Source organism: Heterodontus francisci, chromosome 14 (assembly GCF_036365525.1).
Source record: "Heterodontus francisci isolate sHetFra1 chromosome 14, sHetFra1.hap1, whole genome shotgun sequence".
NCBI lineage: Eukaryota > Metazoa > Chordata > Chondrichthyes > Heterodontiformes > Heterodontidae > Heterodontus > Heterodontus francisci.
Genome location: NC_090384.1, coordinates 46,746,537 through 46,764,000, shown reverse-complemented (window position 1 = coordinate 46,764,000; position 17,464 = coordinate 46,746,537). Strand labels below are relative to the sequence as shown.

The window sequence follows — 17,464 nt, the reverse complement described above, 5'->3', positions numbered from 1 at the left end:
AAGTGACATCATTGGTGAAGGGGATGGTGGGAAGGGTTTTAGGTTGAAGTTTATGCACTTTGTGGGGGGGAGGTCAGGTGGACAAGGTAAGTGTTTTGGGGGGGAGGGCAAGTAATTAATTTTATGGTTAATGGGAGGGTGGAGAGGGGCAAAATAAATGTATTTATTTCTTTTCATTAACAGTAGCTTTAAATATTTAAATTTAACGGTAGGGTTCAAAGCCCTTCAAAAATTGTTTCAGAGCCTGCGCACCATTGCCAGGGACGGACAACATGCCGTCTCCATATCATCGGGGGGACAGCCTACCCTGGCTATTTAAATGAGCTGCCGCGCTTAGGATTGCAGCAGCTGCACGACAAGCGGCCCACCCGGGTGGGCCGCCACTATTTTCACCCACCACCAATTTCGGCGGCGGGAATGTAAAATTCAGCCTCGTGTATGTACCAGAGAATGTGTGGCATTTAATGCATTGTAAGTATAATGGCAAGTGTAGTGAGGCACCTCATGTACCCCATTGAAAGAAACTGATCTGTATTGCATTTTATGTAGTGTCCCATTTGAATTGTTACGTAATGTATCTTTACAAATTTTATAAATAAAGTATATTTTTGGAAAAAGAAGAGTTACCGCAGGGGAATAGAAGGAAACCTAAAAACAATACCAGTCTATCAGTCTCTGTAGAATAGAAATCTGAGAGTCTCCACGTACTTGAAAGAAGAAGTCCACAGGTAAAAGCTCAGGCTACTTCTGCCCACTTTGCCTGTAAACATGGAAAGCTCAGAGAAGTGTGGGGGGAGGTGTGGTGGAATAGGAAATTTTCAGCAACTGAGCGTTAAGCCCAGGAATGCTGAGGGAAGTCCAGAGTCACTCTTTGCTGTTGGAAAATGGGATAATGGAATTACTGATGTTTATTATTTAAAGAAGAACCCGTGTGACATCGTTCCGAAACACTAGTACAGGCTTCTCTTCTGCAGTTGGTCTGAGGCCTCGTTTGACATCAAGGGTCTGAATGGCACTGGAGCTTTGCACAGGATCAACGCAAATAATCTGTGGTTTTAAACAACAAATCTTGTGGTTTACTTTACTCCCATTCTCTCCTCACAACACCAACTCCCCATGGGGTATGGTTCCACAGGTGCCAGCTACCCTCTGACATTCTGTATATTTAAAGTTAGACAGCAAGTGGCAGCAGATATTCAGTTAGGCATCATAGTCATGCCCAACCCTGCCCATTTCAGAGGGAGCTCTGGATAATGATCAGCGACAAGATGCCAGGCTGATTGCTTTCCTTTCTAGCCAGGTCACTGAGCTCCACTGTAGAGCCTCCACTGCTGAAATTAACTAACTCAGCACAATCTAGGAATTGAACCAGAGATCTTCTATTTGGTGCACTCAGTTATACACAGTGCAGTTAACTCACTGAGCCATCAGGAGAGCTCATCTTTCAGGTGCTAACTAAAAAAGAGACACCCCATTATTCTGGGTAGAGAAATGTTAAGAGAGCCTGACACAAACGTGATAAAGGCCTTAGTTGGAAAAGAGTTTGAACAAACTTTGTCAGCACATGCAATCTTGCAACACCACCCAGACTTCAGCCGGAGTCAGTGAGTGCAGTGTTAGAACATTCTAGAGCCTGATAAACATGGTAATTATTACAAGTTACGAAGCTGGAACATCCAATAATGCACCCACATCAAAAACGGAAGTGAGATTAATCCCTCTCCCACTGTTACAAAGGTGCAACATAGTGTGAAGCTGACCACCAGTTCAAAGCTTTATTCATACAGAACAATGATACCTCAGAATGGAGACTGAAGGAGTATCGTGAGAGCAAAAACAAACACAAAATGGATGAGCTATGGGGAACGATTGGCAAAGTTTAAACTATACAGTATAGAAAGAAGGCTGTTAAAGGGGAGGGAATATTACTATATTAAGTGATACAAAGAAACTGATGTGCCAGAATATTACTTCAAAGTAAAGCAGATTAAGACCAGAATTTGTACATTTCAATTAATGAAGAGCAATTTAAAACAGACGTTTTATATTTCAAAATCCTGGAACTCCCTCCCTAACAGAGCTGTGGGTGAACCTTCACCAGATGGACTGCTGCAGCTCAAGAAGGTGGCTCATCACCATCGTCCCAAGGACAAGTGGGGATGGGCGATTATTACTGGCCTCACCAGCGATACCCACATCCCAGAAATAAATAAATAAATAAAAATTAAAATTCTTTACTCGGTATAGAATAGTCAAAGCAATCTGCCAGGTAAGGTAGTACAGGTCCGATATCCAAAATCTGGCTCTCCGTAAACTGTACATTTTTGAAAATATTCAGATGCAACAACAGTTTAGTGTCAATTGATCATAATTACTTGAATTAAACTTGAAAAGACTGAAGACACAGCTTTTTTATAGTCTCCTCCTTAAAGAGTAATGTGAAGTCACTGCTTCTCTTACATTTAATTTTCTCTTTCAGTCAATTTCTACCCGATTTGTTTTAAAATTGTGAAATGTCAGCGATGACTGGCAACAGTTCTGAGGAAAGGTTACAGACGTGAACATTAACTCTGTTTCTCTTTCCACAGATGCTGCCTGACCTGCTGAGAATTTCCAGCATTTTCCATTTTTATTTCCGATTTCTAGTATCCGCAGTATTTTCCATCTCACGATCGATGCTGTGAAGGGGGACTGAAGGTTATTCTGGTTGGACAAGTTAACATCAGCTGAAAGGTTTTCCTCATCCAGATCCATCTTGGACCATGGAAGGTCTAAGAGAAAAACTTCAATCTGCCCTCATCTGACAACAACATTTGAACTTTCCAGCCAGGCTTACTGGATGATGAACTGTAGCAGGAAATTTGGCTGATATTTTCCCCCTTCCTTGTCCAGGAATGCTGATGCCAGTTGCCCCAGATGAGTTCAGATAACTCAACAACAACTAGGAATCAAATCTGGATCCAACTAATCAATATAGCTCAATATCACGTCAGTTAGTCCTTTTAACCATATGACCATTAGGGGAACTGAACTAGCAATGAAAGCACAGGAACAGAGAACAACTCAAATGCTGATAACTCCAATTATCTTACTTCATACCATTTAGAATGTAACCATTATCAGATTACATTTCTCCTTTAAAGTTGATTTTTTGTGATCTTATATGTTTACTGAGACTTTACACTTCATAGTCATGCTCAGAACACAAAGAACTCTGAACTAGCTTTCTATTTGCAAGGGAGCTGATAAGGATATCTGAAAAGAACTCGCCGTCCACTATATATGATATCTATATGGCTGCAGGCCAAAGCTCAGTGAATGATGGCAAGTTAACCCAATTGTTTGAATAAGAACAAATCAGCATTAGTCAAGGTGAATTTGGGACCATTCGCCTAATGTGAAGTGCAACTGTACAACCTCGGTGGAAATGATAATTTTACACCTCAAGATGTATATATAATCTTAAACTTTTCTAAGCAATGTATTTTCTTAATCTTTTCTCCTCATCCTGTGGTGGATCTCAGAGACCAGGGAACAGATTCTACTCCTCCTCCCATGTTTGGCAGGGCACAAAATTGCATTGTCGTTACCCTACAGCTCAGATTGCACCACACTCTACATTCAGGGTGTATTCCACACTGTATTTCTCCTAATAATCAGCTAAGCAAGAGTCACACATCACATTCCTCCTACCCTACAGCTCAGGGCACATCATGCATTGCATTCTGCATAATGTATAGCCCAGGGAACATCACAACCCAATCTACAGTTTACTGTGCATGTTACAAGTTTTGGGTCTGCTTTAGATATTCTTCTGCAATGTGGAACTCGCTGCCACATAGAGTGGCTGAGGCAATTAACATTGCTACATTTAATGGGAAGCTACATAAGTACATGAGGGAGAAATGAATAGAAGGACATGTTGTTAGGATAGATGAAGTAAGTTGGGAGGAGGCTTGTGTAGGGCATAAACACTGGCATAAACCTATTGGGCCAAATGACCTGTTTCTGCACTGTAAAATTCTATGTAATTCAATATAATAAGTGGTCCAGGTGTCTTGCACTCAGCAGTATGCTAATACCACTCAATATCTAGTTATAAAATAGCATAACTCAGGGTGTAACAATGGTACCTCCTTGTGATCTGAGCGGCATGTGTGTCTTTCATGCGTGCCCTTCTCCAATCTTTGGCCTGCAACACTTGGTGAGACATAGCCAGATATAAATCATTAAGCTGTTTTAGTTCAGATAGCAAGCGAGCACAGCAACAGTCAAAGCAAATTCCACTTAACTTAATCTTGTTCCTCTCCTTGAAAATGGGAACAAAAAGGCTAATCCCTATTGTGAGCTGACTAAACTATTTTTTGATATTACCATTCTTTCTAGATTGCTCCAACTGTAAAAACTGCACACTATGTTTGCCCCCAGCACTGGGCCTGAGACCTACACCTAATCGTCCCTTGTTAAAAACCTGACTCCGTGTCCCTTTTTTCTGTGCTCCCAGCAGGGGAGGGCTGCAATGAAGACTTCCTCCCTGGGCAGTTTTTCATCAGTAGGCATATCATTAAACCCAGCTACCGCTACTCCACCTGGGGTTTGGGTTTGGGTTTAAAAAGAACATCCATCTGCTGTTCTCAAAATGAACGGGGGCCATCCAGTCTCATGGGCCTAGGATAAGACGATTAAATCAATTTGGAATAAACAATGAGCTGTGACACCCCACAAACTAGCCCATCTGAATTTAATACATATGTTCAAGCCTGAAGCTGTTTTTTACACCTGTGTAAATTTAATTTGTTTTAAAGCACAACACTTTTAATACATAAACTGTCTAGGCCACAAGCTCCACAATTCCCTCCCTAAACCTCTCAGTGTCTCTCTCCTCCTTAAGACCTACCTCTTGGGCAAGCTTTTGATCACCTGTCCTAATATCTCTTTATGTGACTCAGTGTCAAATTTTGTTTGATAACCCTTGGGATGTTTTACTGCGTTAAAGGCGCTATAAAATGCAATTTGATGTTGTTGTTGTAAAATAGTCCCAAAACCCTTTTCTATTAAGAAATAATTAAAAATCTCGAAACATGGTGAGTGCATTCGCATAAACCGACAGCTTAGTGTGCATTACCTGCTGCAATACCCCTAAACAGACCATCGTGCATCACATACTACAATTCCCCTAAATCACACCTCAGGGTACATTGCATTCCCCAAAACCTACAGCTCAAGCTGCATCACTTACCTCACTCTTCTTCACAGAGAGTTACACAAGAAATAGGAACAGGAGTAGGCCATTCAGCCCCTCAAAGCTGTTACATCATTCAATAAGATCATGGCTGATCCGATCGTGGCTTCAAATCCACTTTCCTGCCTGTCCCTCATAACCATTGATTCCCTTACAGATCAAAAAGCTGTCTAACTCAGCCCTTAATATATTCAATGACACAGCCTCCACTGCTCTCTGGGGTAGAGAATTCCAAAGATTAATGACCCTCTGAGAGAAGAAATTCCTCCTCATCTCTGCCTTAAATGGCAGACCCCTTTTTCTGAAATCCTAGGGCGAGATTCCCCCATGAGGGGAAACACCCTCTCAGCATCTACCCTGTCAAGCCCCCTCAAAATCTTATGTTTCAATAAGATTATGCAATGTGAATCTTCACTCATGAACACTACATCTTCCATAATAGTGCAAATTTGTACTTACAACCAATGAATGATACCAAAGTATATTAAAACCATCTGTTAGTGGTGCAGTGAGTTAAACACAGGCCTTTCACCTCTGGGATTTGAGGACAGGTCCAACACCAATGGGCTGAAAGCCTCTTCTGTCTGCTGGCTCCAAGATTCATATAAGAAACAAGTTTGGACATTCTCAATTCAGTTCCTAGAGGGAATGGGACCTACTGTATCAAACTGCCAATCTCACTCATCAGGGTTGATAATATGATGGCGGCTCCTTGATGTGCCTCAGCACATTGATGCACACTTTCCGAAAATTCAGACATGTAGGCAGGAGTCCTACACCACGGCAACGCATCCCAGTGTACAAAGGAAACTGAGGAGCTTCCCACTAAGACATGTACTAGGCTTATTAAGCCCCCAACCTTTATTGTAATTTTGTAGCATCTCATAATGAGCCTGGTGCAACTGAACAGTTCTACAGTCACATACCTCCCAAATAATTGCACTGAATGGGAGGCTTTTAAAATAAAATCACACACATACACACCCCTATCCCCTGTTAACCTTTGCCCCTCCTGCCACACCTGCTTGCTTGGTGCCTCTTCATGCTCCTTGCCCCCACTGCAATTATTTCCCCCCTTGTGCCAGGAAAGTGCCTGAAACACATAGAAAGCCAGCCAATGATGCAGCCCTGGTGTTTGTGGTGTACTGTGAGAGATGGACATTGAGTGGCAGAAAATGAGGCAAGTAGGCTGACATTACCTGATCTGGTGAGCTCCTCAATGGTAGCAATTGAGCCATTTTTATTCGGTGGGGAGGGGAGGGGCAGGTGGCAAAGCATACAGGGAGCATTACTCTGTATCTAATTGTATTATGCCTGACCTAGGATAGATTGATGCTGATATCAAGTTCCTGACTAGCCCTCCGATGTCGGGGGTCATGGCGGCGGGAGTGGGGGGGAGCCTGGAAAATTCTTCCAGGAGAGGCCCACCAAGGCCCCTGAAGGCCCGGGAAGGCCCCACCGCATTTTACTGGCGGTGGCGAGGCCTCGGTGCACCCCTCTTGCCACCGAGCAGCAGGGCCTTCATTTCACTATGCAAATGATAATGCAATTAAAAAATAATTACTTACCCAGTCGCAATGGCCATTCCACACTGATAATCCGGCCGCCGGCTGGAACTCCCGCACCTTTGGAACTCCGTTCAGGGTGGGGAAGCAGGGGAAACCACTCCAATTGGTTGTGGAGTTGGTGGGAAGGGGTTGAGGGTCAAAGGTGCTGAAGTTGGGGGGGGGTGAAAGTTCATCATTTAAAAAATTGGTTTTCCGGAGGGATAGATTTTATTTATTGAGAACTCAGTGGGGTGGGGGGGCAGCGGGGGAGAGGGGCAGCCGCTCCGCCCCCTCCATTTAAATGAGCTCCCGCGCAAAATATTGCGGGGTCTCAGCGGAGGCCGTTCTGCGCGGGTAGACTGCAGATTTCAAAGCGTACGGCCACGATTTGCGGTGCGCTAGTAAAATTCAGGCAGAAGTGTTCAATTCTCAACCTCTAACATTACACAACCCGATGCACACAAAATTTACGATTAAAAGATCAAATCCTGTTTTCTGTCGACTTTAAAGACGTGCAACAGAATAGGGAAACTAGATTTATTTTCCATGTCTTCATCAGTGCCTCAACTCAGAATGTGTGTTAGACAACTCTCAGTTCCTCTTCTGGCCTTAGATTGGGCAGGCAGAAGGAAGGCTATTAATACCAGCACTAAACCATCAGATTATAATTGTATATCACATCCATTTTTTTTCTAATTTGTGTAATCTGTGGTTGGACTTAATTACACACAGGTCAGAGTCTGCTTGCAGCCCTGCAGGTGCATATCTGGTCACTTTACTGGTAGGAAGCCAATTTTTGACCAATCCAAAAACCCCTTACCCTTGTAAAGGGAATGCAGAGCAACTGAGTTGCTTTCATTACAAAATTCTGGGATCTCACTGCAGTTGAGGTTACTGGCTGGTACCTTATACCAAATCCAAAAGCCACCGGAGTCCTTAACATAATAATACTCCACATCTGGAGTATTGTGTGCAGTTTTGTTCTCCTTATTTTTTTTTATTCATTCATGGGATGTGGGCATCGCTGGCCAGGCCAGCATTTATTGCCCATCCCTAATTGCCCTTGAGAAGGTGGTGGTGAGCTGCCTTCTTGAACCGCTGCAGTCCATTTGGGGTAGGTATACCCACAGTGCTGTTAGGAAGGCAGTTCCAGGATTTTGACCCATCGACAGTGAAGGAACGGCGATATAGTTCCAAGTCAGGATGGTGTGTGACTTGGAGGGGAACTTGCAGGTGGTGGTGTTCCCATGCATTTGCGGTCCTTGTCCTTCTAGTTGGTAGTGGTCGCGGGTTTGGAAGGTGCTGTCTAAGGAGCCTTGGTGCGTTGCTGCAGTGCATCGTGTAGATGGTACACACTGCTGCCACTGTGCATCGGTGGTGGAGGGTGTGAATATTTGTAGATGGGGTGCCAATGAAGCGGGCTGCTTTGTTCTGGATGGTGTCGAGCTTCTTCATGTTGTTGGAGCTGCACCCATCCAGGCAAGTGGAGAGTGTTCCATAACACTCCTGACTTGTGCCTTGTAGATGGTGAACAGGCTTTGGGGAGTCAGGAGGTGAGTTACTCGCCTCAGGATTCCTAGCCTCTGACCTGCTCTTGTAGCCACGGTATTTATATGGCTACTCCATCAATATTGGCGACCACGCTCTGGAAGTGGTTCAAGAGTTCACCTACCTAGGCTCAACTATCACCAGTAACCTGTCTCTAGATGCAGAAATCAACAAGCGCATGGGTAAGGCTTCCACTGCTATGTTCAGACTGGCCAAGAGAGTGTGGGAAAATGGCGCACTGACACGGAACACAAAAGTCCGAGTGTATCAGGCCTGTGTCCTCAGTACCTTGCTCTACGGCAGCGAGGCCTGGACAACGTATGCCAGCCAAGAGCGACGTCTCAATTCATTCCATCTTCGCTGCCTTCGGAGAATACTTGGCATCAGGTGGCAGGACTATATCTCCAACACAGAAGTCCTTGAAGCGGCCAACATCCCCAGCTTATACACACTACTGAGTCAGCGGCGCTTGAGATGGCTTGGCCATGTGAGCCGCATGGAAGATGGCAGGATCCCCAAAGACACATTGTACAGCGAGCTCGCCACTGGTATCAGACCCACCGGCCGTCCATGTCTCCGTTATAAAGACGTCTGCAAACGCGACATGAAATCGTGTGACATTGATCACAAGTCGTGGGAGTCGGTTGCCAGCATTCGCCAGAGCTGGCGGGCAGCCATAAAGACAGGGCTAAATTGTGGCGAGTCGAAGAGACTTAGTAGTTGGCAGGAAAAAAGACAGAGGCGCAAGGGGAGAGCCAACTGTGCAACAGCCCCAACAAACAAATTTCTCTGCAGCACCTGTGGAAGAGCCTGTCACTCCAGAATTGGCCTTTATAGCCACTCCAGGCGCTGCTTCACAAACCACTGACCACCTCCAGGCGCGTATCCATTGTCTCTCGAGATAAGGAGGCCCAAAAGAACTCCAGTTCAGTTTCTGGTCAATGGTAGCCCCTAGGATGTAGATAGTGGGGGATTCAGCGATGGTAAAGCCGTTGAATGTCAAGGAGAGATGGTTAGATTCTCTCTTGTTGGAGATTGTCATTGCCTGGCACTTGTGTGGCGCGTATGTTACTTGCCACTTATCAGCCCAAGCCTGGATATTGTCCAGGTCTTGTTGCATTTCTACACGGACTGCTTCAGTATCTGAGGAGTTACGAATGGTGCTGAACATTGTGCAATCGTCAGCGAACATCCTCACTTCTGACCTTATGATTGAAGGAAGATCATTGATGAAGCAGCTGAAGATGGTTGGGCCTAGGACACTACCCTGAGGAACAGCTACAGTGATGTCCTGGAGCTCAGATGATTGACCTCCAACAACCACAACCATCTTCCTTTGCGCTAGGTATACAAAGAACAAAGAACAAAGATAATTACAGCACAGGAACAGGCCCTTCGGCCCTCCAAGCCTGCGCCGATCCAGATCCTCTCTCTAAACATGTCGCCTATTTTCTAAGGTTCTGTATCTCTTTTCTTCCTGCCCATTCATGTATCTGTCTAGATACATCTTAAAAGACTCCATCGTGCCCGCATCTACCACCTCCGCTGGCAATGCGTTCCAGGTGCCCACCACCCTCTGCGTAAAGAACTTTCCACGCATATCCCCCCTAAACCTTTCCCCTTTCACTTTGAACTCGTGTCCTCTAGTAATTGAAACCCCCACTCTGGGAAAAAGCCTCTTGCTATCCACCCTGTCTATACCTCTCATGATTTTGTACACCTCAATCAGGTCCCCCCTCAACCTCCGTCTTTCTAATGAAAATAATCCTAATCTACTCAACCTCTCCTCATAGCTAGCGCCCTCCATACCAGGCAACATCCTGGTGAACCTCCTCTGCACCCTCTCCAAAGCATCCACATCCTTTTGATAATGTGGCGACCAGAACTGCACGCAGTATTCCAAATGTGGCCGAACCAAAGTCCTATACAACTGTAACATGACCTGCCAACTCTTGTACTCAATGCCCCGTCCGATGAAGGAAAGCATGCCGTATGCCTTCTTGACCACTCTATTTACCTGCGTTGCCACCTTCAGGGAACAGTGGACCTGCACACCCAAATCAGCCTGCCATGGGGAACCTTATCAAACGCCTTACTGAAGTCCATGTATATGACATCGACAGCCCTTCCCTCATCAATCAACTTTGTCACTTCCTCAAAGAATTCTATTAAGTTGGTATGACTCCAGCCAGCGGAGGGTTTTCCCCCTGATTCCCATTGACCTCAGTTTTGCTAGGGATCCTTGATGCCATACTTGGTCAAATGCTGCCTTGATGTCAAGGGCAGTCACTCTCACCTCACCTCTTGAGTTCAGCTCTTTTGTCCATGTTTGAACCAAAGCTGTAATGAGGTCAGGAGCTGAGTGGCCCTGGAGGAACCCAAACTGAGAATCACTGAGTAGGTTATTGCTAAGTAAGTGCTGCTTGATGGCACTGTTGATGACACCTTCCATCACTTTACTGATGATTGAGAGTAGGCGAATGGGCGGGTTGGACTTGTCCTGCTTTTTGTGTACAGGACATACCTGGGCAATTTTCCACATTGCAGGGTAGATGCCAGTGTTGTAGCTGTACTGGAACAGCTTGGCTAGGGGTGCGGCAAGTTCTGGAGCACAGGTCTTCAGTACTATTGCCGGAATATTGTCCGGGCCCATAGCTGTTGCAGTATCCAGTGCCTTCAGTCGTTTCTTGATATCACGCGGAGTGAATCGAATTGGCTGAAGTCTGGCATCTGTGATGCTGGCGACTTCAGGAGGAGGCAGAGATGGATCATCAACTCGGCACTTCTGGCTGAAGATTGTTGCAAATGCTTCAGCCGTATCTTTCGCACTGATGTGCTGGGCTCCCCCATCATTGAGGATGGGGATATTTGTGGAGCCACCTCCTCCAGTTAGTTGTTTTATTGTCCACCACCATTCACGACTGGATGTGACAGGACTGCAGAGCTTAGATCTGATCCGTTGGTTATGGGATCGCTTAGCTCTATCTATCTCATGCTGCTTACGCAGTTTGACACACAGATAGTCCTGTGTTGTAGCTTCACCAGGTTGACACCTCATTTTGAGGTATGCCTGGTGCTGCTCCTGGCATGCCCTCCTCCACTCTTCATTGAACCAGGGTTGGTCTCCTGGCTTGATGGTAATGGTAGAGTGGGGGATTTGCCAGACCATGAGGTTACAGATTGTGGTTGAGTACAATTCTGCTGCTGCTGATGGCCCACAGCGCCTCATGGATGCCCAGTTTTGCATTGCTAGATCTGTTCGAAATCTATCCCATTTAGCACGCTGATAGTGCCACACAACACGATGGACGGTATCCTCCATGTGAAGGCGGGACTTCGTCTCCACAAGGACTGTGCGGTGGTCACTCCTACCAATATAGTTATGGACAGAAGCATCTGCGGTAGGCAGATTGGTGAGGATGAGGTCAAGTATGTTTTTCCCTCGTGTTGGTTCCCCCACCACCTGCCGCAGACCCAGTCTAGCAGCTATGTCCTTTAGGACTCGGCCAGATCGGTCAGTAGTGGTGCTACTGAGCCACTCTTGGTGATGGACATTGAAGTCCCCCACCCAGAGTATATTTTGTGCCCTTGTCACCCTCAGTACTTCCTCCAAGTGGTGTTCAACAGGGAGGAGTACTGAGTCATCAGCTGAGGGAGAGCAGTAGCTGGTAATCAGTAGGAAGTTACCTTGCCCATGTTTGACCTGATGCCATGAGACTTCATGGGGTCCGGAGTTGATGTTGAGGACTCGCAGGGCAACTCCCTCCCTACTGTATACCACTGTGCCACCACCTCTGGTGGGTCTGTCCTGCCGGTGGGCCAGGACATACCCGGGGATGGTGATGGCTGTGTCTGGGACATTGTCTGTAAGGTATGATTCCGTGAGTATGACTATGTCAGGCTGTTGCTTGACTAGTCTGTGGGACAGCTCTCCCAACTTTGGCACAAGCCCCCAGATGTTAGTAAGGAGGACTTTGCAGGGTCGACAGGGCTGGATTTGCTGTTGTCGTTTCCGGTGCCTAGGTCGATGCCGGGTGGTCCATCCGGTTTCATTCCTTTTTATTGACCTCGTAGCCGTTAGGTACAACTGAGTGGCTTGCTAGGCCATTTCAGAGAGCGTGTAAGAGTCAACCACATTGTTGTGGGTCTGGAGTCACATGTAGGCCAGACCAGGTAAGGACAGCAGATTTCCTTCCCGAAAGAACATTAGTGAACCAGATGGGTTTTTACAACAATCGACAATGGTTTCATGGCCATCATTAGAATTGCTTTTAATTCCAGATTTATTAATTAAATTCAAATTCCACCTTCTGCTGTCGTGGGATTCGAACCCATATCCCCAGAGAAATACTCTGGGTCTCTGGTCCAGTGATAATACCACTATGCCACCGCCTACCCTTATCTGAGGAAGGATGTTCTTGCTATGGAGGGAGTGCAGCAAAGGTTCACCAGACTAATTCCTGGGATGGCCGGACTGACGTATGAAGAGAGATTGGGTCGATTAGGCTTGTATTCGCTAGAGTTTAGAAGAATGAGAGGGGATCTCATAGAAACCTACAAAATTCTAACAGGACTGGACAGACCAGATGCAGGAAGGATGTTCCCGATGGCGGGAACACATGAGGGGTCACAGTCTAAGCAGAAGAGGTAAGCTATTTAGGACTGAGATGAGGAGAGATTTCTTCACCCAGAGAGTGGTGAACCAGTGGAATTCTCTACCACAGAAAGCAGTTGAGGCCAAATCATGAAATATATTCAAGAAAGAGTTAGATATAGTTCTTAGGGCTAAGGATATCAAGGGATACGGGGAGAAAGCAGGAACAGGGTACTGAGTCTGGATGATCAGCCATGATCGTATTGAATGGTGGTGCAGGCTTGAAGGGTTGAATGGCCTCCTCCTGCCCCTATTTTTTCTATCTTTCTTTTCTTTCTATGTTTCTAAAACATTCCAAGGCTCTTCACAGGAGCATTATAAAACAAAATATGGCACCGAGCCACATAGTAGGAGATGAGGGAGGCTGAGACAGCTATGGGCAGTCTCCATCAGAGGATGGAGGACAGACACAGCCATGCTCAGCTGGGAGGAGATGTGCAGCCTCGGGAGTCACACACAAGAGGGACCTGGAGGTTCATGTGCATAGATCTTTCAAGGTGGCAGGACATATTGGGCAAGTGGTTAGTCAAGGATATGGGATCTTGGGCTTCATAAATAGAGACATTGGGCTGGATTTTACCTTAGGGGGAGGGGAATTCACCACCGACGTAAAAGTTGGTGGCGAACCCGCTTCCGCCCAGCCTGGGGATCCGTCCCGCATTTTCCAGGTCCCCGGCTTTAATTGTTCCGAGGTGGGACTTCCACCCGCCTGAGGGAGGAAGTCCCACCTCATTGAGCTGCCGGCCAATCAGAGGGCTGGCAGCTCTTAGTCCCAGCAGCACCACCAGGAGTGGTGGCTACTTCTGGGACTGCAGCCCAGCCGACCAGATGGATCCTGGAGTGAAGGTAAGTTGGGCATGCCTCACCAGGGGTTCGATCCTTCCCTGGTGAGGATGGAGTGGTCGTTTGGGGGAAAGGGGGCATCTTGGATCCCAGGGGTGGGTTGGGGGGCAGGGGCGGCCCTCAATTGGGCACCCTGTACCCGACTGCCATGGCCCCCCACCCCCGAGGCCGGAAAGGCCAGCAGCTATCGCTGGGTTGCCTTTCACTTCTCCAGCATGTCCGCTTGCCACAGTTAAAATACCTGTGGAGGCGGGTGCGGGCCCTTAAGTGGCCATTAAGTGGCAACCTAAGGGCCTTGATTGGCCTCAGGCGGGCGGGCAGTTCCCCCGCCCACCCAACCACTGTAAAGTTGACCAGAGGCGGGAGCAGTGCGGGTAGGCCTCCCGGTGCATTCCACTCAATTTTACGCCGCCACCATCCGGCCTGTCGGGGCGGCGTAAAATTCAGCCGATTGAGTACAAAAACAGGGAAGTTACGCTGAACTATAAAGCTCTGGTTAGGCCCCAATTAGAGTACTGCGTCCAATTCTGGCCACCACACTTCAGGAAGGATGTGCGGGTTCTTGAGAGGGTGCAGAGGAGATTCACCAGAATGGTTCCAGGGATGGAGGATTTTAATTACAAGGTTAGGTTGGAAAAGATGGGTTTGTTCTTCTTAGAAAAAAGGAGATTGAGGGGAGATTTAATAGAAGTGTACAAGATTATGACAGGCTTAGATAAATTAGACATGGAAAAGCTGTTCCCATTAACAAATAGTACATGGACTGGGGAACACAGATTGAAAGTTTCGGGCAAAAGATGCAGAGACAATATGAGGAAGCACTTTTTTACACAGCGGGTGGTAAAATGACGTGGAACTTGTTGCCCACAAGGATGGTGGAATGGGAGACGATCAAAGACTTCAAGAGGAAGTTGGATGGCCACCTGAGAGAAATAGACTTGCAGGGCTACGGGGATCGAGCTGGGGAGTGGGGCTGACTGCATAGCTCCGTTGAGAGCCGGCATGGACTGCATGGGCCTAATGGCCTCTTTCTATGCCATAAATGACTCTATAAGGAGATATTAGGTCAGATGACCAAAAGCTTGGTCAAAGTGGTAGGTTTTAAGCAGTGTCTTAAAGGAGGGAAGCGAGGTAGAGAGGCAGAGAGGTTTAGGGAGGGAATTCCTCAGCTTAGGGCTTAGACAACTGAAGGCATGGCCACCAATGGTGCAGTGATTAAAATAGCTTGCAGCAAGGGTGGAAGAGGGTAGGATTGTACTGAAGGTTGTAGCAGGATCAGGATAGGAATAAAATAGAATAGAGGTGGGTCAGAGGGCTGAAACCATGACTTGAGTATGGATGATTGCTTTGCTGCAGATAAAAAAAATCATCAAAAAACAATTCATGTCTCCACATCATGAGACGCAACAAATGTGTTAACACAGCAAGTGATAAAAGTGGGCTTTGAACAGATTACTGTACAATTTACATTTTGGAAGTCACTCCATGCAAAAGTTTTGTGACACAGTTTGGTGATTTGGGGCTTCCTTTGGATTATGGAGAGTCCTTGCGAATCGTGTGGGAGTGCAAAAGGTAGCACCCAGCGGCCATTTTAACTCCTCCCCTGGAGTGCATCCATTCCTGCCTTGTGAACAGAGTTAAAATCGGAGCTAGTGTCTCTGAGGCATATAAATTCTGTGTTAAGTAAACTGAGCTGTAGCATTGATCGGACTCTTGTCCCAAAACACTGCACTGTGTAAGAATTAATTATACACCTCCCCTCCCCGCCCCAACCAGGCCTCTGTGTTTCTTCCACAATCTTTCCTACCTGTCACTGGTCAACTGCTCTCCACTGTGTAACAATATGAAAGATTCCAGGCACTTGGTACCTTCTGGGCAGGGGTCTGTGGCGAGAGACTCTAGCTGATTGTGAGGGGCAGAAGAGGTACAAACCCCTATCTCAGCTTTTCCTGTGATGGCCAAGTCCATACTCATTCTCTGGGAGGCAAGTACAGCTGCATTTCCACATTTATAAGACTTCCCAGAGTGTGAACTCCTCATGATCCAGGCTCTATCTTGCAGTCCCTCACTCTCTCTCTCTCTTTGTTTTCTTCTCCCACATAAGAAGGCAATCGAGACCTTGTGCAGCAAAAGAAACTTGGGAGCTTCTTTGAAAGTTAGTTGGTGGGTTGAGAGGAAACAACAAATACAAGCTACTCATATTCTTAGTGAACTCTGCTCCAGGCTTTTTTACTGAAGCAAGGCCACACTGCCAGACACTCTGACCCTTGGCCAGTCACACACAGACTGTAATAAGAAATTAGCTTTATGAAGTTATTGCCCTGTAATAACTAACTCCAGGCTTTAATGGCTGAGCAGTAAAGCACGCTCAGGGAGTGGGAGAGTGTAGAAAGAAAATAAAGGGAGAAAAAACTCCAAGACTACCCAGAGGTTTAGGATGTATGTTTATTTGAAGTTATAAGTTTTTACCTAGCTCACTCTCAGAGATTGCAAGGTTACCAAGGAGAACATATCATTGGCTGGCCGTCAAGAGCAGGAAATCATGCAACCACAGGCTTGACCAAGGCTCAAGAAAACTGGCTCCAGCAAACTAAGTGAGGAGATGGAGTCCGACGCGATCACAGTTGGGGGAGGCAGTAAAGTCCACGACAGAGGAAGTCCAAGATTTCCACTCCTGTTCCTCCAGGCCCCAATTCTGCTTGCCACCGGGATTGTGTGGGATTCATGCATCTCAGTGTTAATTTGGCAATGGGGTCTGAATCACATCATTGGACCCCAACTTTTAAATATTTGGGGCCCTGCCTATCAGCAGAAGGTGAACTCAATGCTCCGAAAAACCCAGTGGTTAAAATAGCGGGGGTGCGAATCGTGTGGGAGTGCAAAAGGTAGCACCCAGCGGCCATTTTAACTCCTCCCCTGGAGTGCATCCATTCCTGCCTTGTGAACAGGGTTAAAATCGGAGCTAGTGTCTCTGAGGCATATAAATTCTGTGTTAAGTAAACTGATCTCAGTCAGGACCATTACACTTAGTCTCAGAACATTTAGATTACAGGAAAGTTGGAACCAACCAGGGTTCCTGCTCTTGATCAGATTCCAGTGATTTCGACTGAAAACAGATTGTGTGTCGAGGTCAAGATCATGATTGGCGTCTGGTCCTCCACAGCCTGACAAGGCTCATGCATGAATTATTGCCATTTGAGCAAGGAACAGTGGCGTGTCAATAGTCCAGGATAAGAATCAGCACCTTCAAGAGAGAAGAAAATTGGAAGGGAACAAAAATAATTCTTTGTTATCTAGTTGATGTCAGGAAGGCACTCTCTTTGACTACAAGCATCAATTAGGCCCGTAATTCAAGGGCAGGGCCTTTATGGGTTTTGTCTTTCTGCAATTTGCTGTTCATAAACCAGTGGTGGACACCCCAGCCAAGCTGTAACAATTCGACAAAGCCCAGCTGTGAGCCACATGTCCAAGCAGTCAAAGCATAACACACAAATAAAAAGAACAAAATCTACCCATCATATCAGCTGCAGGGACAGCCAGATAACTTTAATGTATTCTTTTTTCCATCTCTCTCCCTACACCTTTATGTCTCTCCTACTTTTGTTCCTTTTTCATATTCCTCTTTGCAAC

At 46.4% G+C, this 17,464-nt stretch overlaps 1 protein-coding gene across 4 annotated transcripts in view; it reads right to left on the bottom strand.

The window, feature by feature from the left end:
- Nucleotides 1–16,055, bottom strand: part of LOC137377021 (guanine nucleotide exchange factor for Rab-3A-like) — a 91,531-nt gene extending 75,476 nt beyond the window's left edge. For 3 of the 4 annotated variants that reach the window (XM_068046160.1, XM_068046161.1, XM_068046164.1), the window contains exon 1: nt 15,642–16,054. In XM_068046160.1, coding sequence (XP_067902261.1) covers nt 15,642–15,874 — 233 coding nt within the window. In that variant the 5' untranslated portion in view covers nt 15,875–16,054. Of the gene's footprint in view, nt 1–15,641 lie in introns of all 4 variants that reach the window. The other variant, XM_068046162.1, reaches the window with a different exon arrangement.
- Nucleotides 16,056–17,464: the final 1,409 nt, after the last annotated feature.